The sequence below is a fragment of the Prunus avium genome, chromosome 3, assembly GCF_965620075.1.
Source record: "Prunus avium chromosome 3, drPruAviu1.hap1.1, whole genome shotgun sequence".
Lineage (NCBI taxonomy): Eukaryota > Viridiplantae > Streptophyta > Magnoliopsida > Rosales > Rosaceae > Prunus > Prunus avium.
Window position 1 is genome coordinate 11,788,982 of NC_142286.1, and position 25,808 is coordinate 11,814,789.

Sequence of the window (25,808 nt, forward strand, 5' to 3'; positions counted from 1 at the left end):
TTGGAAGAGAGTGTTTAGGAACTTTGAGAATTTGGAAGAGAGTGGTTGAGAACTTGGAGGATGTTTGTGAACTTGGAGAATTTGAGAACTTAGGGAAGGAAGAGAAATGTGTTTGTGAAGTGTTTGAGACATGGAGACTTTTGGAAGAGAAGGGAAGTAGAGAGATGTTTGAGAACTTTGAGGATTTTGGAAGAACATGTGTTTGAAAGCTTTAGAGAATTAGAAGAAGAGAAAGGAAAAGTGTTTGATATTTAGTACAAAGAAAATTTAATAGAATGATCTTATTACAACAATTGAGAACTACAAAGGGAAACTAAGAGAATTTGAGGGAGAGAAGGGAAGGGAGCTCTAGAGAAGTGCTTGAGAGCTCCCTCCCTTGGGGTGTGTTTACAAGCTTGGGAAACCTCACTATATATAGGCCTAAGGAAGCTGAAAATCTGAATTAAGTATGGCTAATGCATACAACACTTTGTTTTATAAAATCTGAAATGGTTGATGCACTTCACTAATGCATACAACACTTCCATTATAAAATCTGAAATGGTTGATGCACTTCACTAATAAATCCCACCAGCAGCCCTAGCTCATCTTCATGTCACCATGACCAAGCTTCCAACCAGAAATAATAGCTCATCCTGAGGTCAGCATGACCAGCAACTTCAAGGGCTTACGAATTGGGCTTCCCTTAAGCAAATTAAGACTTTAAGCACTCAAACTTGAAGTTCAGAATGTCTTCTTTCCAGCCATATATCATTTGGGCCAATCCAAGGTCGGAGGAGGAAGTTAAGGCCAAAACAAATTGCTAACTCATTTTGCGCGCTGATAAAATCCATCCTGAGCATGGCTCTGTGTTTGCTAGGTAACAGACTCCACAATTATCCAATGGGGCTGAATTTCGGATATGTTATAGTATACACCCATTGGAACAACTTTCATGAAGAATGTGGCCTCATCCGAGCTATGTAGGTTGCTGAAACAAAGCTTGCAATATGACCTACGAAACTAGGCTGGCAGGGGACTGTAGCCAAAATTGAGTTTGTCTTTAAGCTCTTCATCCATTCATCCAAATTAGGCCCTAACATGCATGGATTGCATCATTTACTATCCAAAGCCCTCATTATTACCTAAAGCTCAATGAACTGAAAGATAAACACAAAAAGGATTAAAAGCACAAGTTTAACTCAAAAACATAACCAAATCATAAGCTAGAAGGGTACAAAATGATATACAATTATGAACCGATCAATTCTCCTAAGGCATGTGATTGTGCATGGTATCTACACAACACGTGATCTCTAATATGCAACATAAGCATGGTATCTACTTAGAATAAAGCATATAAGAGTCATTAAGTTCCTTGAGAATATGATAATCACACAAGTCCTAGAACATGGTACCTGTCCTAGTCAACCTATGGTTATTAACCCCTTGAATGATTCTTAGGGCATTCATGTGTTGCTTGTGAAAGGAGAGTAGAATTGGTGAATCTAAACCCCTTCCCAACCTGTGCTAGATGCATAAAATCCTAGTTAGCTACTCCAAGAAAACATACATCAAGCACATAATAAACTGGAGATTAACAACTTGGCAATGAAAGCAAGGAAATCAATTAACTATTAAATCATCCATAACATTGAATATTCATGACTAGGGCTTCATGACTAGGGCTTCATCCTAAGCCCTAACTAAATGGATTAGTTAAACATAACTATGAATACAAAAAATAAGAACTACATAGATAGAATAAAGAGAATAGAAGAACTAGTTGGTGGCAGCAAGGTAGTTCCCAGGACAGCTCCAAGCTCTCCCTCCTTTGCAGCTAGCTCTCTTCTCTCTTTGTGGTGAATCTAAATGTGTGTATGAGAGTAATGGATGAAGTGAATGTATGTGTCTCCCCCCTTGAATGAGCTGCAACTCTCCCTTTATGGACTGCCAATTCGTCCTCCCCTTAACTAGTGTAGACAGCCCACCAGAAATCCTGGAAACTGCTCCTTCATTTGTGCAAACATGTTTCCCCATAATTAAGCATGCCTTGTTTTGCTCCTTGAGACTTCCAATGCTGAAATGCCTCCCTAATTTGCTCAACATGTCAGGTCTAAAGTCAGGTACAGTTGAGTTGAGGCACATGGCTCAAAGGAGGTGTGGAACACAAGGCTCATTAGCTGGCAGCTGCATATTAAAATCCTCCTGAGCATGGTTCAGTGTTTGACGGGCTAAGGGCTCCAGATATGTTCAATTGGGCTGAAATTTGGATATGTTATACTAGACACCAATTGGAACGACTTCTATGAAGGATGTCTCCTCATCTGAGTTGTGTAAGTTGCTGAAATGAGGCTTGCAAGATGACCTACGAAGCTGGACTAACAAGGAGTGTGACCCAAATTGGGTCTGTCTTTAAGCTTATATTCCTCTTGTGCCAATCAGCCCTTAACAAGCATGGATTGTATCAAATTTGATCTCTTGCTGCCTTAACCTACAAAACACACAAACATAGGTAAGTGACTCGAAATAAAGAGAAACTAAACAAGATTACTAAGTAACGAAGGCATGCAAATGTGTGAAATTATGAACTTATCAGTGGTGACTACCATACTTTTTAGCCTACTTTCCCCTCTTTTTTCTTTCTTCTCCACCTCCTCTCTTCCCATCCTCTTTGTTTTCCCCTCCCACATAGTCTCCTGCTTTTTTTTGTTGGCTCATTTATGGTGTAATTCTACAATAGATCTCAGTTGTCCCTTTTCAGTGTATCTGCTCTATTTGCCCAACAGGAAAGTCGATTGGTGCAGATCTGTTATCTTTTGGTGCTTGGATATAATGGGTTGGCTTTATGACAATAGATTTGCAATCCAACGTCGTTTAGTTTCTTTATTTTTGGAATAAGTCATATAGACTCTCTTCGGGTTTTTTGTGTAGTTTTGACCTCTCCTTTGTGAGAGTTTTTCACTTCTCCTTTGTGAGAGTTTTATTTGTTTTATTATGGCTTGGTTTTTTCAAGCTTTATTTCTTTTTATTACTCTGAGTATGCAATCTTAGTTGGGATGTTGTTCACCCCAAAGAGAAAAGAGGAAGGGTGATGCAAGTGCACTGTATCTTGGCACTGTATTTTCTCTTTACTAAATCAAATTGAATTGAGAGTTTACTTAGGGTCCAAGTAAAGGGCCTCAGAGTGATCCTAGTGCTTTGGTAGATAGACATGCCACTATTGTTGCTTGGCTAAGCCCAATAGAAAGATGTTTGGTTGATTTGTTATTTGAAAAGTAAGGATTTGCGCTCAAAATTTTAACTTATAATCAAGTCATTGTGCTCTAAGTGGGGAATTGGCTCGAATTAGTTCTTTTTAATGACTTGTATGCTTAAGAACTTCAATATTCTATTTTATGCTCTAGTAAAATGAGATTTGTTACAGTTTCGATGCAGATCAGGCCAGCTTTTCTGATATGAGCAATATTATTTTTTAATCTGGTGTGAGTTTAACAAGTGTAGGGGCTTTTTTGTTCCAGCAGTTACAGATGGGCCTGGGCTGCTGTAAAGAGCAAATGGGCGGAGTTGCCCCTGTGTCTGAGTTCAAAAATCAGGCCCCAAGAGTGTTTCGAAAGGTTCGTGGAGCCTTAGGAAGCACTTTGGTTTCTTTCACCAACAAAACAAATTGTTGCTTACAAATCAATATTTTGGCTTGGCTTGAGAAGCTTGTGGCATGGGAGCTGAGCATTCATGAGTTTAGCATTAGAGAGAGAAAGCTTAGATTTCCCATGAAAAACAGAGGTTCAAAGTAAGGGGATAGGGAATTTTGGGAAGATTTGTTGAGGTAAGAGAGGAAAAGATGAGGGTGGAAAGATGGGTGGCTTGAGTAAATTTCCAGCCGCTTGACGAAAGCTTCGTCACACTCTTGGATGGTTTATCAGAAGAGAAAAAGGAAGAAGATGGGAGAACAAAACTCGAAATTGAAGGGTTCCAGCAGTGAGTGAGGATGCTTGCTCGCTCTGGATGTGATGTTTTGCTGGGTAGGAGATGCCCCTTTTTATAGGCATTGGAAGCTCCTTCTTCCTAAGAAACCCTAGCTGGTTCTCCCCAAATCTGCCAAGTCTTCTCCTCCATTTCTCTTCTCTTCCTTTGATTTAACCCTTTTTAATGAAATCTCCTTAATCCAAACACATTGAGACAAAATTTTTTGGAGCTCTAGAGTCTTCCCGCAGCTGTCTCTATGGCACCTTCCTATCTCCTTCTTTCCTTCCTTATTTTCTGGCAAGAGTTGGTAAGGGAAAAAAGTGGGTAAAGGTGCTGGTCTGAAGGGTGTTTTACTCCCAGCAGCCTGCACACGTGAATATCCTTTGGTTTTAAAGATGGCTTGTCTTGGATTTGGCTTTAGTCATGTGCTGGAGGTTTGTTGGGCCACTTCCTAAGGTGATGGGCCACTTTTACTAAGGTAATGGGCCACCTTTACTAAGGTGATGGGCTACTTTTCTCTCTTTCATGCTAATCCATATGTTTGGGCTCAAGAAATGGCCTCGAGTTTTGGGTTTTGGTGCTCCCAAGCAGCCCAAAACTTCCACTTCTTGGCTCATCGATGGGCCTCGTGAATGCTCGTAACCATCCATACCACAACCCGCTCAACAAGCCCTAGGCATTTGCATGGCTTGGGCCCACTTAAGCTTGTAGAGTGGCTTGGTGCAAAAATAAAGATTTTCCGCTTAGTGTTGCGTGTTATTCGACGTGCTTGTGCTCGAGCTTTGCCGTATTGTAAAGGGCTATGGCTGGGCCAAAATGGCGCTTGACGGGATAATAAGCACAGGTTCACAAAGCCAGTATATCTTACAGGGTTGTCACGACCTTTTTGCATGGCGGGTTACGTATTTGCTTGGTGTGGCACGTGGACCATAACTCGTGCAAGGGCGTACGACGAACTCTTGCATACCCAAGTCGAGCTTCTTCCCTAGTTAGGTGTCGTACCGGGCCGGAAATATATTTAGGCCCAACCTTGGATTTTTTTGGGCCTCAACAACAAGTATATCATGGTAAATTAACAATTTATAAACTTAAAAGCAAATGAAAATACAACTTGAAAAATGAAGATTTCTCGATATTCAGTCCATTAAAGAAAGAGAGTTAAAAGGAAAACTGATGAACTTGAAGGAAACTAGCTTAGCAACTAGAAATCATACCAAGTGTTGGTATAGCAATAAAATTAAAAGACTCAGAAGTTGTCAACTGGAAATCTTAATACAGAGATAAAGTAAGTTCAACGCAATCAGGATAACTTAGGAGCAACAAAATGAAAAGATAACTTAGGAATAGAGAAAGTTTCTACTCTTTATGATTGTGGGTCTTCACACACTTACTAAATGGAAAGTGGGCCTAGTGGAGTGGAATAGTTGATTGATTGGACATTGTAAGAATCTGCAAGCCTCTATCTCATACCCAAATCAGTGAATTTGATTTCATTCTTTTCTATTTTCAATATTTGTTTGTTAATATAATTTTGTATATTAAATTTGTTGTATATATATATAATTTTCTGTTAAATATATTTTGTTGAGACTGATAGATTGTATTTCCAACATTATTGACAATTATGGACAAAACAAGTAGCTAGGGAATACAATATATTCAAGCATAAACCAATATTTATATATAAAGGGTTTCTGATCCACTACATGCTTAAAAATTCCCACCACACTACAAACAAAATGAATTAAGATCGGCTTCATGCCACCATGCCATAAGAGGTCGATACATTTAGAGATCAAATTCCTTATATAATTTTGACTGAATAAAGCAACATTCGAAATCACTCAAACCTTCAAGATAATTTTCCTTGGAACAATTCCTTCCATTTCGTTCAAATTTCCATATGATATATCCTGCAAGGAAGTAAATTATTAGTTTGATGATCAACTTTTATTTCAAGGGTACGTGCCTGGGGTGGCATTCGAGTGTCCTGACAATGTGATATCTTTTTGTTTTCTTTTCATTAGCACCTGAAGGAATGTATCAATGTTTAGAACAAATAAGACAATGCGATAACTATTTTACCAATAATTTTGAAAAAAATGTGTTAGTTATATGTTAATATATATATATATATATATATATACTATTTTCAAATAGTCTAACACGTTATTAGATTGTCAATATAAGAATTATTGATCATGTGCGATGTCTAAATATTGTATTTTGTATATACAATTTGACAAAGTAACATATTTCATAATTTAGCAAGAAAGCATATGACTTGTACACAAACACATACAGATACGCATTCTAATGAGTATAGTAAAGGTAGAACATCCAACCTAAAAGCAATATCAATGAGTACTTAGAGCTCAAATTATTATATTTTGTGATGCAAAGCTTCTAACTCTTCGTATAAAATATAATAAGTTATTGCAAAGGACTCACTAGTGTAGTGCTCCCTCAGGAATGGTTTTGGGTTTGAGCCCTACCATCCGTATAGTGTGTGTGAGTTTAGTATGCTATATATCGCCCCTCTCAATAGAAAAGGTTCTCAAAAAATATAATAAGCTATTAGCTCTTACTTACCTGCTAGAATGTTACCGTGTGTCGTGTGTATATTTTATGTGCTTGTGTACTTTAAATGCATACATATATGTATGTGTATATATATATATCCCTACATGTGGGGGCATGCAAAAGCTATAAAAGAAACTAATGATCGTGTCCATCTCAAATGCCATATAAGAAACGGGCATTAATTTGTCCATGCACGTATTCAGAGCTGTATATATGCAACTAAATTAGACAGAGTCAATCAAACAAGAGATATAATTAAAGGTAAATTAAACTAACAATGCCAGGACTCATCATGCATCATGCATGATATATCATTGATGCATCTTTTCTACATTGTTTTTTTCTTGGTATGTGAACTTTGCGTGCGGTATGTTTGTGGGCAGTACGTAATGTAAATGTTTCTTTACTAATTTGGTTTGTCGTGATATGAGAGCAACACAACCAAACCCTAGTAAAACCTTGGTCTTAGAGACTTTGAACACGTTTTCTGCCATCTCCATTAGGCCAGAATATTAATTATCTATATATATATAAGCTGTATCTTAATTCTATGCTTTGCATAATCATAATTATATATGGTGCTAAATATGGAAGCAAAAATATTATATTAAGTTGGCAATGCGTGAAGAAGAAACACGTGCATATAGTACTATCATCTATAAAAGGTAATTCAAACAAATTTAAACTTCGACCTATCAACCTAATACATAAAATAATAATCAAGTTGCCCATGAAGAACCGACAACGACATGTGAGATAATAAGACTTTGAGCAGCATAAGCACTCAAAATTCTGCTCATAAATCGAGAGGATAAACAGGCCAAATACCAGCCTCATACAGCAGTGGTTTCTTAAGTGTTTTTTTTTTTTTTTTTTTTTTTTTTTTTTCTCAAAGCTCAGACAATGTATGCTCACTACAAAATTTGTGTGAATATATACAATTCTTCTCTCATATTTGGATGAACACTATTATCGTAAGGACACTATTGTAAACATGGAGGAAAACAGGGGAAGGGTAGTAGAAAACACATGGCTTCCTTACAATAATAACATTGGTACATCGCCATACGATATATATATTATATATATAAATGAGATTAGAAAATACAGAAGGCAAATATGAAGGTAGTAGGAAAACATGAATTGGAGATACATAATTCCTAATTAAACTGACATTGTATAGATCTCTTGCAGTACTAATTAAAGAAGAACAAGTAGTGGTGGCACTAATCATATCATGGGCGCTCTACGTTGTAGAGATTCTCAATGATGGCCCTTTTTAAATATAAAATGGAAATATTTAACTGCACAAGAGAAAAAGCTACATAAAAAGATGAAAAAACATGAAAAACTAATAAAATATGAATTAAGAAGATTTGTGAAAACCTTAAACCTTAATTAATCATATGTATGTCAATCATTTGTCTATTTGAATTATGTCCTGAGATGATATCTCACTTGACAAGAAATAATCGTGGGGGCACAAAATCTGCAGAATCCTAAAAAAGCCAAATTAATGAAAAGCTACAAAACAGATAACAATTTTTAATTGATGTAGGACAATCACAGTGGGGTTTTACATTGTGAGTGTTTGTGTTTGTGTGTGTGTGTGTTTGTGAGAGAGAGAGAGAGAGAGAGAGAGAGAGAGAGAGAGGAGATGCAGAGATTGTGTTTCTCATGCTATTACAAGAAGCTCTGTGATGTAATTAATTCCAAGAGTAAAGATTAGAACACATCAATTTTGCCATTTAGGGTTTTAATTTCTTGGGGGGCTTAATTTGGAGTACAGCAAGAGAGATGTAGTAGGAATTTTGAGTATTGTATTTGTTGTCATGTAGCACAAGAGTCTCAAACTAATCTTTACTAAACTTTGACTGCTCTTGTCTTGATGAAGTGTAACTTTCCTTTTTCTGTCTTTTTGGGATTTTACTACGTATATACACTGACACAAATCAATCACGGATTTTAGGCATTAAATACATATGTTCTTCAATTAGTTGTGGTATTTATGATGTGAAAGTACTTGAACATTAATACATGAGACAGAACTTGAACTTGGTCAAACATGAAAAGCAGTAAGCAAGCAATTAATTGTGAAGTTTATAATTAAAATTGTAATTAATTACCATATGATGTTCTGAAATTGGGCAAGGGAAGTGAGCATGATCATCAAGAGAAGTGCATGGTAGAGCTAGATTCATCATCATTTCCTCCCTTGCTTGGACTTGGCTTCTTCTTCTTCTTCTTGTAAGGGATCCCTCTTGCCTTAGCTTGACACTCCCTCACCTCCCTCAGATAAACCCTGATTGCACCACTAGCAAAAGGGTTGGTTTCTGGCGACCCTCCATTTTCTTCATAGGCAGCCCTCAGCCTCCCTATGAGGGCATCAAGGCTTCCCCAAGCTTGCCTTAGAGGGCATGTGCAAGGAGCAGGAGGCTCAGGCTGCCCATAAAACATGCAGCCCTGGAGATGAACTTTGGTCTTCCCAAACTGATCCAGATACCTAAGAAACTCCAACACATGGTTGTAATTGCACTGAGAAAGTGGAACTGGAGGCCTTTGGTTCTTCAAGTACTGACCAAAAGTGTTCCAGTCCCTTCTCTTCTGGGACTCGTACCGGCTCGGAGTGGCTGGCTGCTGATGATCATCGCCTGGAGACCCGGCAGACGACGATCCATCGGCGAAATCTTTGCCTCTTTCAGCAGACATGGTGGTGGTGGTGGATGATCAAGTAATGGATTTTTTTGAAGTTTTTTGTTTTTGCTAAATAAAGCAAGAAATAATGAAGGGGGGGGGGAGAGGTGAAAGGAATAGGGAGAAAAAAATTAAAGAGAGAAGGACGATGGAGATCACATTATGGGCCCAGTGAGAAGACCTCCCATGGGGCCGGGGCCATATGAGTTGCTTTCTGTTCATCTTTTTCTTCATCTGTCCAATTTTATTCTCCTTTTCTATTACCATTTTTCCTCCCAATAAGCATACAACAATTGTTGTCTTTTGTCAACTTATTCCTTATTTATTTAATAACTAATTACTAAACTCAGCCTAATTACCAAAATATTACCTTGAATCTGGTCATCATTTAGAAAATCACTTCTCATTGCACTTTGAAATTAGATCCACGAAAAAAAAAATTAATTATTTTTTCTTCTCAGATTGTTTTAATCTGAGTCTAATAGGGTTGCCACTTCACTGTGAAGGACCTGATCAATATTTTAGTAAATTATGAGTGCAGAAAAGATAATAGGGTTGTTTAACTAAAAAATAGGAAATATGATTGTAGATGCTCGGATCTCGTAATGTCGTTCTAGTTTAGACTAAAAATGATATAATTAGGGCCATCAATTCAAGATGATCAACCCAGAAAATAAACATGACATCTAGACTTCTCCAAGTGTAATTCTCAAATATTAAGGAAAAAAAAGAGAAGACAATCTTCGTTTGTATCTTTCATTTTATTATCTTACTGTTTAAATTTGACTTATTCAGTGGAAAGAATAGATTTGAATGATATTTGCTATACTCACTATTGCCAGATAAGATGTCGTTTTCCAAACAAAAATTGAACAGTCATAAGCATATAATGAACCCTAAATGAAAAATAATAGCCTACTCTAGAAAGTACTCATGTCTTAATTCATAAATTGTCTGGATGCATATGCATATAAGTTGTTTCTTTCGTTCTGTTATTTTTCCCCTTTTTTTTTCCTCCTTCTTTTGCCATTGTTTGCTCCTTTTATTTTAACACCAATGTTTGAGTCACTAAATAATTCTCTAAACATACTCACTAAAATGATATATCAGTGTATTTATCAATGTCTTACTTTTTTTAGTAATAAGTAAAATTTTAAGTCGGCCTAAATTTAAATTAATCTAACACTATCATATCATTTGGTAAATAAATTTGTTCTCACTAATAGTACCCTTTTATTAATAGCTCCATAAAAAATAGATGCATATGTAAGGGAGCATTTTTACTCACCACATTAACCAAAGGTGTATGTTCTATCAACACCACTCTTAAAGAGAGACATTTGTCTTATTGTTAACCTTAATTAACTTTTCCGTGATAATAAATAAAATTTTTTGAAAAAGGACCCACATCACACATCCCGATTCTCTCTCCCCTTTTTTCCTCTTAGAGGGTTGCGGGGAAGAGGGGAAGAAAAGAAGAACAAGGGGGAAAGGAGGAAAAAAGAGGGAAGAGAATCGGGATGTTTGTTGTGGGCCATTTTTCAATTTTTTTTACATTTATTCTAATATAAAAGTTAACTAAGGTTAACAATATGACAGATGTCACTCTTTAAGAGTGGTGGTAAGCATACACCTTAATTATAGTGGCTAAAAAATGATTTAGGAGATGCTCACACCTCCCCAAACAACAGTAATAACAATAACATTAGTAGCTTAGTACTAGGGGACGCATAACTTTTCTCTTATCTTAGTTTGAAATTAATGAGATTTTCTGTTCATCATCTCGTGTGTGTGTGTGTAAGATTTGTATTAAGCATTAAATTTACAGTTTAATAGTTTAGTGCTTAGTTTTTCCTGTGGTGATTAATCATTCCTTCTCTTTCTTTCCTCCGTAAAGAACGCCCTTGGCACACACAAGCGGCAATTAACTTCTTTGTTTTTATTTTTTATTTTTAAAATTTAAGTTTTACATTTTTATTCTTCTTCTTTTTTCCTACTATTTTTAACCCTTTACAAATTAAATTTCTTTTGTCAAACATTTTGGTTAACCAATGACATTTTAGGAGTTTTGAGAACTTTAACTAAAAGCTCCCTGCTCCCTTCATGAACATATCCTCTCTTTATACATAGGGTTAACTATTTTTTTGTCACTGAATTTTATACGAAATTTAAATTTGATTACTGAGAAAAAATAATAATTCAGCTAAATTTGTTATTGTATTATCCAAAATTTACAATTTATAGACATATCGTTAGTTTATATTAAGTGGCTGGGTTGAGTACATTTTTTATCACTGGATTTAACATGCATGATATTTTAATTTGATCATTGAGAAAAAAAAGAAAAAAAAAGTTAGCTAAAAATTTATGGTACGCGTAGCATCAATTAAGCTTTAACTAATTCATGTTAATGAGGTTTAACAATCTCCTCAAATAGTCAGGGTATACGACATAAAAACAATCGCAAAATAAGTTCATATTTCAACAATAGTTTTTTTTTTAAAAAGGCAAATCTATCTCTTTAAAAAAAGCTCCACTCATAACCATTATCGTACTCCCACATTCACTTAAATTCAAATCCATAATTAAGTCAATACATGGATTTGACAACCAAAAAAAAAAAAAAAAAACCATAACAAAGTTGAAAGAGCATAGCATTTGAATGACTTTTGGCTAATTTTTTTTTCAGTGATCAAATTGAAATTTCGTGTTAAATCTAATGGTCAAAAATGCATTTATAACCCAGTTGCTTAACGGAAACAAACAACAAGTTTATAAGTTGTAACCCTTAAAAAAATTAAAATCACAGATCGTTCGCTCAATTATTGTGAATTTGTAGTGAAAACGAAGATTAGGTTAGGCATGTGATCAAATTTTGGCACTAAACCTAATGTGTTGTGCTTGTTTCAGCGCACATTACAATTAAATTCCTACTTGCCATGATTTGAGAGGGAGGAAACCTAAGGTACACGTCAATTTGACAGAGATGACAGCCGACCAATCTCATGGGTCCCACGCGGAAAGTTAGATGCCTTTGCCCAAAGTCCTTTGATATATACATGTCATTAATAATAATAAGATTAATTATCACCGTTCGATTTATTGATCATTATAATGCATGTTTAATTAACAGTTCTAAATGATTCGTTAATGATCATAAAAGCATACAATTTTCCCAAAAGTAATAGAATACAGCTCACGAACTAAATTATTTGCTTCTGGAAGTTAATACAGAATTTAATAGGTTGTGTACGATTCTATAATGTATGTCTGAAATTGAAGAAGAAAGGAAAGAAAGTCCAACTGAAGATTTTCGAATCCTCTTGAGTAGTTCTCAACAATGACCTAATCTGCTGTTAGAATTTTGCACCAAATTCCTAACTCAAGATTGCACACACCAAAATGGGTTAATTAGGTTTTGAAATAATAAGGTTACAATGAGTTCTTAGGTTTTGATGTACTTTTGAGTCTTATTCTCTTGAGCTAATTGTATTAGGACTTTGGGTTTCGTCCCTTGTTAGGTTGTCTCAGGTTGGCATCTTCTCAGCTCTGCCCAATTGCTATAAATAGAACTCAAATTTCAAGTCAAATATATTCAAACTGAGAACCCGTAGCTAATGTGTATCGTATCTCTGGGCCAAGTTTATGTGACACACTCAGCTGAGAAATTGTAATTTATGTACGAATGATTGCAAGGGTAGGACAAAATTAGTGAAATCACATAAAGATCTCATTGCAACTTTATAAATGGCGTTATATGCAGCAGGCTTGGCACCTGACCAGGCAAAAGTAGGACTTTTCATCTTGACAGAAGTCATGTATGTACATTTCACTCTGCCCACCCCAAGAAAACTCCCCCTCCACCTTTTTTGATTAAAAAAAAAATGAATTCGGGGTGGGGGTCCAAAATCTGTCCTTCACTGTTTAGGTAAAATATAAGCATATTTATCATTCTTGAAACTTTAGAGTTTAGGCAATGAGCCCTACTGATGAAAAAATCAAAGTAGGATGTGTTTACATCATAATTAACCGAGCATATTCGGCATTAGGTAATGGGCAAACGCGCCGATTGCTAAAGGAAACACATTTGGGTGATCCCTAAAATACTGATGACATTATCATCTTCCTGACCTGCCGAATGAACACCTCCCTCCGAAGTGATAATCACCTACCAAAAACGATTGCAGATGCTCTCAACTACAGAACCTAGAACCACATACACATGTTACCACCATGACAATTTGCACAAAGTCCCAAATCGGAATTTTGTGCAAACTCTCACTTTCAATTCTCTATAAAATATCAATAGTGCCCAGGTAAAAAGGGGTAACTGTTTTTCACCTTTATTGTTACTCTATCAAAATTACCACACATTCCGCACTTGCTGACTTAAGCATCAGAGAGCCTTCGCCATGTACCACACTGGTACCCAAAGCTTAACGATTGCTTCTTTCATATTTCTTCTGCAGGATCTCTCCTTACCGAAGGTTTGCAACCCTCTCGTCCAGCCGAAGACTTGATACTTCTTCCACCTAAGTTGACCCCCGATTTTGGGCATCAATAGAATGTTTTACTTACAAGTAATGGGAATATATATATATATATATAACACAAAGGGCAGAAAATATTAAAACATTCAAAATATCATAAAATGCTCTGGGTTAATGCAAATATTAATAATTGAAATTATTAATTAAATAAGGATAATATGATACATTCACATTTTTTTTCTTCATATTTTAAAAAAATTTAAAATTTAAAACAAAATCAAATAATGGGCCCTATTTTTATGGAACACAACTACCCATTATCTTTTTTAATTCTAAAATAAAATTTTAAATTTTAAAAAACCAATTGGCACATGCTCTAGTGAGAAGAAAGGGAATGATTTACATTCCTCACTTACACTGCGTTTACTTACACCTAAGAAACCATTAAATACGTGGGTCACACCTAAAGATCTTTAATCAAATATCCCAAGGAATGGGGATCGGACAACTACCCCTCTCTAGTTGAATAGATGACTCAGGTGATAGAAGAAGAGTTGGAATGTCGCACGCACAAAAGTAAAACCGGCAAGTTACAAGTTTAGGCCTCGATCTCCAATTTGGGCCCATGGCCCACCGTTTCGAAGGAATTGTGCCACAAGTAAAACACATCGCTTTGCCATAACATATGAGATTTTTCAGACGTTTGAGATCGTTTAGCAGCCCAAACGAGCCTTTTAATATTTTGCAAGTTTTTAGAAACTTTTGTTAAGTTTCCTTTTTAATTCCCTATTGTTTCCTAGAGTTTCTAGAGGTATTTAAACCAATTTTAACCCGTAGCTAGGGCATTATGTTATCATTCTGAATTCAATAAACAATTCTCTTTAAGCTAATAATTTGATTACCTTGTTACGTTTTCACGCTGCGCTTTCCAACCATTTGGAGACTATATCCAATCTCAAAGCTCTAGGGTGATTTGACAAATAAATAAATAAAAAGCTCTAGGGTGATATATATATATATAAAATAATAGTTGGGACTATTGCATGTCCTCTCTAGGCCCTGGCATTGTACAGAAAATGCTGAAAATGGGAAAGATTCCATGTTTTTGGTTGTCTTTGTTAATCATTCCTTTCCTTTTGCATACATGCTTCTCGAGCCCTTGTTTAAACTTTAACTCACCAGTTTTATGGCTCAGCATTGATATGAACGTGCACCTTGTCGGTATAGTATAGTTTTTGCCAATTGTCTGTGCTAAGTACTCTTTTGTTTCTTCCTATATACGTAGCTGTATCTGTCTTTTTATTGCATTAGTAGGGTTTCGGTGAATGCCATCACATCCAAAAATTGATCCTCCCACCATTGTTTTGTGGCGCATGTTGCAGGGCCTCCTTATATTATACCCAGTGTACGAAGATTGCACGACTGTTCATAATTGTTCTCATTCGCAGAAATTTCAACAACAACAAAAAAAAAGCATTTACACATGTGAGAATGAAGACCTAGATTTTCTTAACTAAGATTCGCTTCTAAGAAACCATATACATATGTATGAATTACATTTTCCCCATTTTGTTTCATACTGAAATGATTTATATGATACCCAGAATTACAATTGTTTTGGAAGATAGACGCATGAATATATGTATAGAAAGAAGTCGCAAATTTGAGAGAAAAGCAGGTGTTATGAAGAACAGAAGAGAAAAAAGAACACGAGAGAATGAAAACAGAAAATAACTTCACCCTTTGATCGATCTGAGTTACCAGCTAGAAAGGATGAAATTTTCGAATTTCTACATTTGACAGACTTCTACTTTTGGACGAAGTGGGAATCATTCTAGTGTCCTCATTCAAAGCCCCTTCTTTTATTTGTTGACTGAAAAAAGACCCTTTTCAGACCCTTTCCATTCCAAACTCTTCAGATGTTTAGTGGAAAGAGCCAATGTATAACTATGTATCAGGGACTTAACCCAGTCCAATGGTTTCCGAAATGAAGCTTAGAAAGGCTTTATGTTTAAAGCTGCACATGCTTTGTATACCAAAAAAACAAAAAGTTACACAAACTTTTGACATCTCCTACTTGTTCCACTTCTTTGATTAAGTTTGAATCTAACAACATGTTCACCCCTCATTACCATCCACACTATATCATCATCATCATTGTCGTCGTTTTCATTCAGTACTGTTTATGTGGTTAAGTTATCATTTCACCACCTAATCACGGAGTTAATCGACAGAATAAATAATTCTAGTTACTATCTCCGACAAATCGTGTCATAATCATGCACTCATTAATCATATCTGAATCTAGCGACATATTCAGGTATGATTAATATTCGTGACATGACGCCCCACCAATATGCTTATTACACACGCTACACCTAATGGTGAGATGAAAAGAGTGCGTTTCAATCACTATTTCAGATCTGCGAACACTTTGAAGATAAAAGATGAAAGGGAATCTCAAGCAATTCATCTCCTTCCAAAAACTTTCAAACATCCCTTAGGATAAAGCCAAGCACCTTGTTCATAATTTTTTATTATTTTCTTAACAAAGCAGTAAGACAACAATTAATTAATCAGATATTATAGATGAGCAAATCCATGATGTTCAGAATTGAGTAAGCTCTAGACTTCTTATAGCTAGATGACTTAGCTAGGTTGAATGTTTTCTTACCCTAAGAAGAAAAGCATAAAGCTGATCAAGTTTATTGTGCTTAGTGCCCAATATAGTGCAATATTCAGCGAGCTATCAAGTCACCTCACTAGGGAAGTTAGCAGCTACAAAAAATATGAATTGAGGCCAGACATGTTTGTCGTTAGGTAACATACAAACGTGTGCCGAAGATAATCATAACTTCTCTTTAAAGCCTTCCCTGTGCACACCATAATTGTTCTAGCAAGTGCAAAAAGCTTGGAAACATTTATTTTTTTCCTTCTTTCTTCTTTAAATCTAAAACCCTCTCGGGTAAAGTTTAAATGTAAAAATATCTTCAGTATTATTATTATTTTTTATAGAAAATTTGGCATAAGTCCAATTATGAGGAGAGATTTTGGGTGCAATACACGGAGAAATTGTTGTTGATTCAAGTCATTTGACTTTTGCGCCACATAAGATTACATGCCTTTTTCAATTTATTGATGTTTACTTTTATTTATTATTTATTTTTTGTTCCAGTTATGCACCTAAAACATAAATAAGGTAAATTATGAATTCATAAAACTGGTAAGTTATTGATTTGTAGGATATTAATTATCATATTTGATTTGAATTTAATTGCAAATCTATTTATTGAATTCTGAAATTTTCCCAAGGTATACCGACATCAAAATTTGTAATAAGAGTTTATAAAAACTTCATACCTTAACAATAGGTAAGGTACCTATGCATACACCTCGTATGCAGTATGCAGGTAATTAAACCCATAAATCACCTCTGGTCCAGGTAATTAAATCCATAAATTACCTCTAGTCTAGGTAATTATACACTCTAGCCCAACTAATTGAACTCATATAATATCTTGGTATGGATCTTTAAACTCAACTGAGATAAAAATCCATACAAAATTTCTTTGGAAAAAAAAAATAACACTATTACATGGAAGACATGTACATATGTATATAAATATGAAGCTCCAGAAAAAACTGCTTAAGAAAACTCAAGAAAAAAACACTTACCTGTAAGGCAGGTACATATATACGTGTATGTATTAACATTATTTACCTGTATGTCAGGTACATAATTTAATGTGGGTGCTTATTTGATCGATTGGTATAATATGTGAGTATTTACTTTTTATTGATTAAATTGTATTTTATCTATATATTAGGAATATTATCAAGGAAAAAAAATTCAAAATTCAAAATATGGAATTCAATTACAAGGAAATAATGCATTAAATTTAGATTTTCAATGTATTTTCCTTATTTACCTTAAAGGGTAAAATCGACACAACAAAAAAGTAATAAATGTCAAAGGACCTACATCTAAAACAAAAAACGCGAGGACTAGACCCAATGACAGCTAATCGTTTTGGACCTAGATATAAGAAGCCCTATTTTTTAACAAAGGTGGTGGTCTAAAATATAAACGGAAGGAGGTTTCTCACACACATTATCAAAGTGTAATGAGAATTCGAACCTAAGACAGCTGGTTCGCAAATCAAAATCCTTTTTTACTGAGCTAGAATCCTGTTAACTATAAATTATTTATTTACTTAGAGAAGAATGGTAAATTATAGTTGGTATACGTACGTGATCAAACTAGCAAAGGCACAAACACACATGCATTTGAATTGAAGAGTACTAGTGAAACTAGTACATATAAATTTATATTTGTCCTTGGTGTTGTTGAATGCAATGAGCTTCAATGTTTGATTTATTACATCAAGCAGTCCTTTGCCACTACCGACTAGTCAATGGACAACCCAAGACACTTGTCGTATTGTTGCATGGGCTGAGTGCTTTTCTTCTGTATGTTTTGGCAAAACAAAGGGCTGTCCTTGAGAATATATTGTGGCTGTGGCTTGGCATGAAGCTAGCTGGTAAGTTTTTTTGGGTGTAGGGTCTTTCTTAAAGGACAACTTACCCCACGAATCTCCTTTTCTTTTTGTTGATAGTGAAGGGCCTCTTCGTCCAGAGCCCCAGACAGTCGACATGCGCATACATCAACCCCTTTTTTCCTTCTTTCTTTTGCATGATTGGACTAAAATTGGCACAATGGACGGGATTATGAGGCTGTCAAAACTCAAATTTCTCCATTTGGTCTTCTTCGACTTAATTATTCATCATTAATGCTTTCATTGTCCTCCCGGGCCCCTATCTCTAGCTACTTTAACCCTTTTATTTAGACAAAGAGAGACAGAAAGACAGAGAAACAAAGAGCTACTTACATCTTGTAAGCATTGTTGTAAATTTTTATGACCACTGCTCGTTGGTGACTATTTTTTTTCAAAGTACTTCATAAGCGCTGCTAGAACAAGCACTTTAATAATAAAAACGTAGAAATTTTCATAAGAAATCCAAATGCTTTTGTTTCTCTAGAATGTGCTTATGCAATCATAGCAACCTCTAAATTTTTCTATCAAACACAGTCAGAAGCGTTTTGGGTTGTTAGGAAGCAATTTCACCCCTTCCAAAAGCACTCCCAAAACAGACCCCCCCCAAGTTAACGTCCTACAAGGTAACTCCACATGGTGATTTAGTTTCTGATTCTTTATCATTTAATTTTATAGGAACTTATAATTGAAATTTTTATTCCTAACATAAATTATTCAAGAAAGCACACTGTCTGATTTTTATCCAAATTTACCACAAGCCTGGCATTGTCAAAACAAAACTTGTATAGCTTCAAAATTATCTGGTCTCTCTCCAGTGGAAATCCTGTTCATGATAATTCAAGTTGCTACCAAAATATGAAAGAGATATATTGAAAACGACTACAAGTGGATCCCTTACAGATGCTGGAGTTCATCAACTATGCTTCTTCCTGCTTGGGAGGTGTTGGAAGCCATTACCTTCTGTTCTTGAGGCTATTTTTAACTGCTTCTTCCTGATCAGGACTAAACAAACTGGTTAGTTGGGATTCTTTCTAAACTCTTGTGCTTCTTCCATCGGCTGATGAATATATGTGTATATCTTCTTCATTTTTTACTCATCAGAAATTCCTTCTTTTTAATCCCTCAGATATGACAGAGACCCATAAAAGAATTTAACGTACGCTACCAAAGTGCTTAGTTTGAAATCAAATACTCCTTTAAGAGTACACATAAATTGATAGACCAAAACGGATCTCTGCTGACTACCAACGTAGTATGTATATTGCTGTCACTGTCATCTGAATCTCTAGGGTTTGAGTGCATTATCATTCGATTAATCTGATTATTCTAACCAAAATATAGCTGAAATTTGATAACCAAAGCTGATTTTTTTAGCCCCCCTCCCTCAGAAACTTGTCCTCCTCCCCTCTCCTCTCTATCTTTCCCTCTACTCTCTTCCTGTCATCTCCGCTAATCCTCCATTGCTCTCCTTTGTGAGAGTTTCCTCTCCCCCTGTGAGAGTTTTATTTTGTTGTTCTTGTTTGTTCGTGGCTGTCCACCCACTGCTTTATTTTGTCCTTCTTGTTTGTTAGTGGTTGTCCACCCACTGTGAGAAATATTTTTTTTTGGAGTCACCTTGAAGGAGGGTCCATGCCAAGCGAAGGTTTCGGCCAGGAATTGCGTTTTGGTCTTACCCCTGCGAGACTATATGGTCTTACCCCATTTTGTACTTGGCGTTGCCTTGCTTGAGGCTTTATCTCTGATCCAAGGGGTTTGGATGTGCATTGGGCTTTCATTATTGGCCTTTGGGACTTCTTTGGTATATCTGGGCTTGACCATTTTCCATGTTGCCTCCTTTCTCTCTATTCGGCTCTTAACTATTTTGTTAAATGTTTTTTTTTAGGATTGTAACTTGTTTTTATTTTTTACGGCTTAGGACCTTTGGAGACATGGGGGCGCTTTATCAGGGGAAAAGTTCTCTCTAATCGCTATAGGGGAAGATAATAAGCTATCGGGTTGGTCTGATGACCGAACCCTTATGTGTAGAGATGCTCGCCTAATCCTATAGTGCTTAATCGATTTTTTTGTACTTGTTAATTCATCCTCTTAATGAAGTCAGATGCTAATTTTCGATGTAAAATGTGTAGTGTATGTGTGATTTTTACATGCACATACATATTGAGTTATTCTTTATTATTTTCAAACTAAACATTAGGCTATGGAAAATTCAAAATTACAAAACTTTCAAAGTATATAAATATCGCGCTACATCCACATTGTGTCTTGGACAAAAGACAACATTCAACTTTGAAGAAGTACTAACTAAAAGCTGAGGCAGAGTTATGTCATTCCTTAGGTGGCTATTGACGCAAGAACATCGGATTATGGTAACATTTGTTCCTTATTTGACTTTTCAATTGGTAACTAAATCAAAGTACATATTAATACTAAGTTATCACTTTGCACCCGAGTTCGAATTCCCTTCTCCAAAATTTAGATTAGTTTAAAGTAGAATATTGCTTGTATGCCAAACCTTTTAGTACTTAAAATAAAAAGAATGTTGAATTTAGTATTTAATTTCAAAGCTCCCTTCATCTAATTAACATAAGTTATAACTATATTTTTCAAGAACTTTTAATATTTTGTATATTTTGACGAAGTTCATGACCTAGAAAAGGAAGAGTAAAGATGTCACCATGGTTTTTTTCTTATAAGGTAGTAATAAAAAACCAATAATTAGGAACACATTATTACTACTAGAGTCATTCTATAATAAGGGCCTTATATATGACGCTTAAGTGAGATCATATCTCTTAACTGTTGAATCAAGATAACCAATTTGATCCAACGACTAACCAATTTGATCTAACAGTTAAAAGATATCGCTTCACTATATAATTCTTAATTATTACTATAGCAAAGCTTTTCCTAACAGTTAACTCTCCAACAAAACATTACATCTACGTGTACAAAAGTCAGAAGAAGGTCGTGTTTGAAATCTTAAAGAATCGATGAGTCATATAACAAACACTCAACTTTTTATATCGTAGGCATCGACTGGGCCTAATGCTTTTAAAAAAATGTACTTTATAACCAAAGTTATAAATAAATAAATAAATTGATTAGCATCTATTTTCCGTTTATGGGTTTGATTGTCATTGTCATTGTCATAAACAGCAACAATATATTTTATATATGATTTCTGACGTTGTGAGAGAAAAAAATGCATGCGCCCATTTTATTTATTTATTATTATTATTTTAAAATAATTTTTTATGTTGTTAATTTATTTGTTTTTTGTCAGGAATTAATTTGTTATTGTTGTTGCTGCTCCAAAACAAGCATACGCGCCCATGGGCTAGCATGAGTAGTTTTGATGCACACCTTTCACCTAAAACTAACATGCACTAAGCCTTATTATCTGTTAATTAATTGTGATTGTGATGAGTCATGAGAGGTACTGCAAATAAACTAAAAAGCATGCGACAAAGGATTCTCCAATTACTTGCTTTCTCACTTTTATTTAGATAATCCGTCCACTTAAGTGTTCTCTGTGTGGTTAATGCCCTACCTCTCCTAAATAAAATAGTTCATAACACTTCAGCCCTAAGTTTGTGTTTGTCGGTGGGGTAGTTTTGTTTTAGAGGTGATTGTTCTGTATTTTTGTTTTGTCTGGACTCTCTTGTTAGTCTGCTGCATGTGTGACACTCTTTCCTAGCTCGGGGTTTTCCCATATGGTTTACCTAAAAAGGTTTTCCTATGAAGGTTTTAATGAGGCCACTGTTAACATGCTAGCTCTTATAAGAGCATCCACAGTGGTAAGGTGTGTGTAGAGGTGTATGTTAGATATACACATTTGGTTGTCGGAATATCCTGTAATGGGGAGATGTATATGACTGTAAATGTACATCACAACCGTGAGATGGGAAAAAAGATGCAAATGTACATCTAATTTTACACCCAGCCAAGTGGGTCTCGTAACAAAAAAGCCAAGAGAGAGGAGAGAGGAAACCTGCCTAAAAGATGGGGAAGTTATTAAAATGGTGGGCCCAGGGCGTGATTGAGATTTATTAAAATGGGGAAGTTATTAAAATGATGCAAATGTACAAAGTTCTTCTCCAACAACTCTCTAATGTAGATTTCATTCAAATTGAAATATGAAACTAACAACTAAAATTGATCAATGGTGAAGAATAAATTCATATCAAAGCCGACGGTTCAGATTAATTTTATTTACATCATATTGAATGAAATTATCTTTTGTCGGAATTTTAAAATTTTTAAGTCAATTTGTTTAGAAAAAATAATTAAACCTAACACATAAAATATTAACACAAAAAAAATTTAACACAGCAAACAAATTAATACAAGAAAATTGGATTTACATCTTTGAATTTGCATCCAACTCATTTGAGCAAAAATGACATTTGCATCTCCCGGAGGTGTAAAGGAAATGTAAAAGTGGCTTTACACCTCCGAATTTACACCTCCCCACTATGAATGCTCTAACAGTGGTCTAGTCACATGCCATTACAACCGTTACGTGAGTGGTAGCCCAAATATTACGTGCATTAAACTTATTCACATCCCAAGTCCTATGGTTAATTGAACATGATAGCCGGAATAAAGGGTCTCAACATACCCATTAGGCTAAAAGGCAAGAAATCAGCCACCTAGAGACTGTATAAAAGCCAAACCTCCATCAAACGAAGTTAATTGTTAATAAAACTAAGAAAGTTACTTCTTTGCAATCGCTTATTCTAAGTGCCCGTTTGGTAAACTATGAGAAAATCACTTATTATTAAAAATTGCTGTGAGAGAAAGCTATTTGGGAAAGCAGCTAATAAGGTGCTTTCATTTTCTGATTATACAGGAATCAGTTTCAAAGAGGCGCTGGGTTTAATGATTATGCATCATTTTTTTTTTATTATTATACGAGAATCTATACCAACTACACTTCTAACAAAAAAGTTTATCAAACGCCAAACTGTGTTTTCTCACAGCAAATCTGACAGCGATTATTTTCATAGCACAACAATGCCAAACTGGCCCTAAGTCTTAGGTATCAGAAGTCTTTTGAGTCACATCACACCAAAACACTAGTATGTAAAAGACTCAATTTTCTTCTTTCTTGAATTTCACATTATGCACGTCTTTCCAAGAGAGTGTGGAATTTATACACCTTCTCTACTTGAGCTAACTCCAGTGACTACCTAATAACTTGACCTCTTTTCTCTTACCAAGACTGACTTGGAAAAAAATGGTGAGAAAAATATCATTTTAATTGTTAAACATGTGAGTTGTGTTCTGCAAATTGTGGTGTGCATCCACAAAAAAATTCAAAAACCAACAAATATAATTTTATTCGTTTTGAGCATTGTATACCCAAAAAATAACTTCCGTTTTTTGTATACATCTAAAAGACTATGTAAAATACATTTAAAAAAAAATTCAAATGTACAATACACGTAGGGTTAATTACTCAAATGGTCCTCAAACTTATATTTGATTTACATTTTGGTCCCTCAATTAAATTATTCATTCAAATGGTCCACCAACTCTTTATTAATCGGCGCTTTGGTCATACCGTTACATTTTCTGTTAAATTTAGTCATGTGAGCAGCACATGCTACATTTGTGGGGGTAAATAAGACTTTTGAAAACTAAAAAATAAAAATATACGATTAAAAATTAATTAATACAAAATTTTCTTTATTTTTAAAATTAATTTTAAAAAAATCTTCCTTCTCTCTACGCCTTTCGCTTCTTTTCTTCCCTCTCTCTGCTATCTTCTCGCTCCTTATCAACAATGGGTGGTCCGATTGTGTTGACCCAGTTGGCTACGGGACTCGGCTTCTTGGCCGGGGCGGTACTTGTCAAATCGGTCATGGACCAGAAGCCCATGGTCGGCCCGTTTCCCAAGTGCCCCAGTTGCAATGGCACAGGTCAGGTCTCTTGCTTATGCTTATGCTGGTCCGATGTTGATGTCGGGTGCCGGAGCTGTGCTAGGTCGAGTCCCACATTTTGTAGAAGCTGTGGTAGTTCAGGTACAGGTCAACCCCTTCCGGTTGAAATCTCCATACCGCCTCCTACCCCTCCCTCATAGTTGGTGGTTCCTTCTTTGCTTCTTATTAGAAAGTTATAGCATTTCTCTCCTTCCTCTCAATTTGTTTTTCCAAAAAAAATAAATTTTGAAAAAATTACATGGAGGGAGGGGAAGATATGGTGGGCTATGAGGAAGAGAAGATGGGGCACTGCCGCACTGGGGCAATGGGGTTATCGGGATGGGGGTTGGGGGCTGGGAGTTAGGTTTTTTTTTCCGGTTAATTACCCAAAGGTAAACACAAATAGCGATTTCTATCACCCCTTTATCACCACTGTATCACCTATGTATCACCATTTTATCACCTTTTTGGGGAACATAAGACGGTCATGTACGGTTTTACCCTTACATTTGACGGCAACATTGACATAATGTAACGGTAAGACCAATTGACCGAATAATATAGAGTTGATGGACCATTTGAACGAATAATTTAATGGAGGGACCAAAATGTAAATCGGGTATGAGCTTGAGGATTATTTGAGTAATTAACCCATACACGTATTAATGCCCTACCTCTCTTAAATAAAATAGTTCATAACACTCTCAACCATAAGTTTGTTAATTGAACATGATAGCCGAAATAAAGGGTCTCAACATACCCATTAGGCTAAAAGGCAAGAAATCAGCCACCCAGAGACTGTATAAAAGCCAAACCTCCATCAAACGAAGTCAATTGTTAATAAAACTAAGAAAGTTACTTCTTTGCAATCGCTTATTCTAAGTCTTAGGTATCAGAAGTCTTTTGAGTCACATCACACCAAAACACTAGTAAGTTAAAGACTCAATTTTCTTCTTTCTTGAATTTCACATTACACAAGTCAAGACATTACACAAGTCTTTCCAAGAGAGACTCCAGTGACTACCTAATAAATTGACCTCTTTTCTCTTTCCAAGACTGACTTGAAAAAAAAAATGGTGAGAAATATAATTATAATTTTTTTTCTGGGTCAAGAAAAATATAATTTTAATTGTTAAACATGTGAGTTGTGTTCTGCAAATTGTGGTGTGCATACACAAAAAGAGGGACAGAGTAAAAGTAAGTGCATGTGCTGAGTCTTTCTAATCCAAAGGTTTCTTATCACTTACTCTAAGGACTTATAAAACGAATGGCCACAGATCAATCCCACTACGTATCAGATAAGTTGCATGAACTCCTTGGATATATTTGATATAGCTTTTCAGTGAGGATTTGTTTCCTTTTCTGGGATGAACTTCGGCTTATTGTATGGATATAAATGTGACATGACAGAACTTTCATTTTTTAAATAAATAAAATCGAAGTGCTATCGTTCGGAAAAATAAATAAATAAATAAATAAAATTACCGAAATTAATTAATTAAGACTAATATATTAAAGAATTATCACCGATAATCCCTAAACCACCCAAGAACAACGGTATCACTAGGACAATCGACAACCAAAATTACACGGCAAAGAATAGACCACATGATCTC

General features: G+C 35.5%; 2 protein-coding genes across 2 annotated transcripts; one reads left to right on the forward strand and one right to left on the reverse strand.

The window, feature by feature from the left end:
• Nucleotides 1–5,603: 5,603 nt before the first annotated feature.
• On the reverse strand, nucleotides 5,604–9,359 carry LSH10 (LIGHT-DEPENDENT SHORT HYPOCOTYLS-like protein (DUF640)). The gene is made up of 2 exons (XM_021967096.2): nucleotides 8,655–9,359; nucleotides 5,604–5,858 (listed from the first exon to the last, which is right to left on the reverse strand). Exon 1 carries the CDS (start codon nucleotides 9,235–9,237, stop codon nucleotides 8,698–8,700), a length of 540 nt encoding a protein of 179 aa, XP_021822788.1. The 5' UTR covers nucleotides 9,238–9,359; the 3' UTR covers nucleotides 5,604–5,858; nucleotides 8,655–8,697.
• Nucleotides 9,360–24,056: 14,697 nt separating this feature from the next.
• LOC148295632 (uncharacterized) lies at nucleotides 24,057–24,353 on the forward strand. The gene has a single exon (XM_088249866.1). The coding sequence runs from the start codon at nucleotides 24,057–24,059 to the stop codon at nucleotides 24,351–24,353; it is 297 nt and encodes a 98-aa protein (XP_088105992.1).
• The last annotated feature ends 1,455 nt before the right edge of the window (nucleotides 24,354–25,808 follow it).

Coding starts and splice junctions, on each gene's coding strand:
- LSH10 (XM_021967096.2), bottom strand. CDS start 9,237: ATGTCTGCTGAAAGAGGCAAAGATTTCGCCGATGGATCGTCGTCTGCC.
- LOC148295632 (XM_088249866.1), top strand. CDS start 24,057: ATGGGTGGTCCGATTGTGTTGACCCAGTTGGCTACGGGACTCGGCTTC.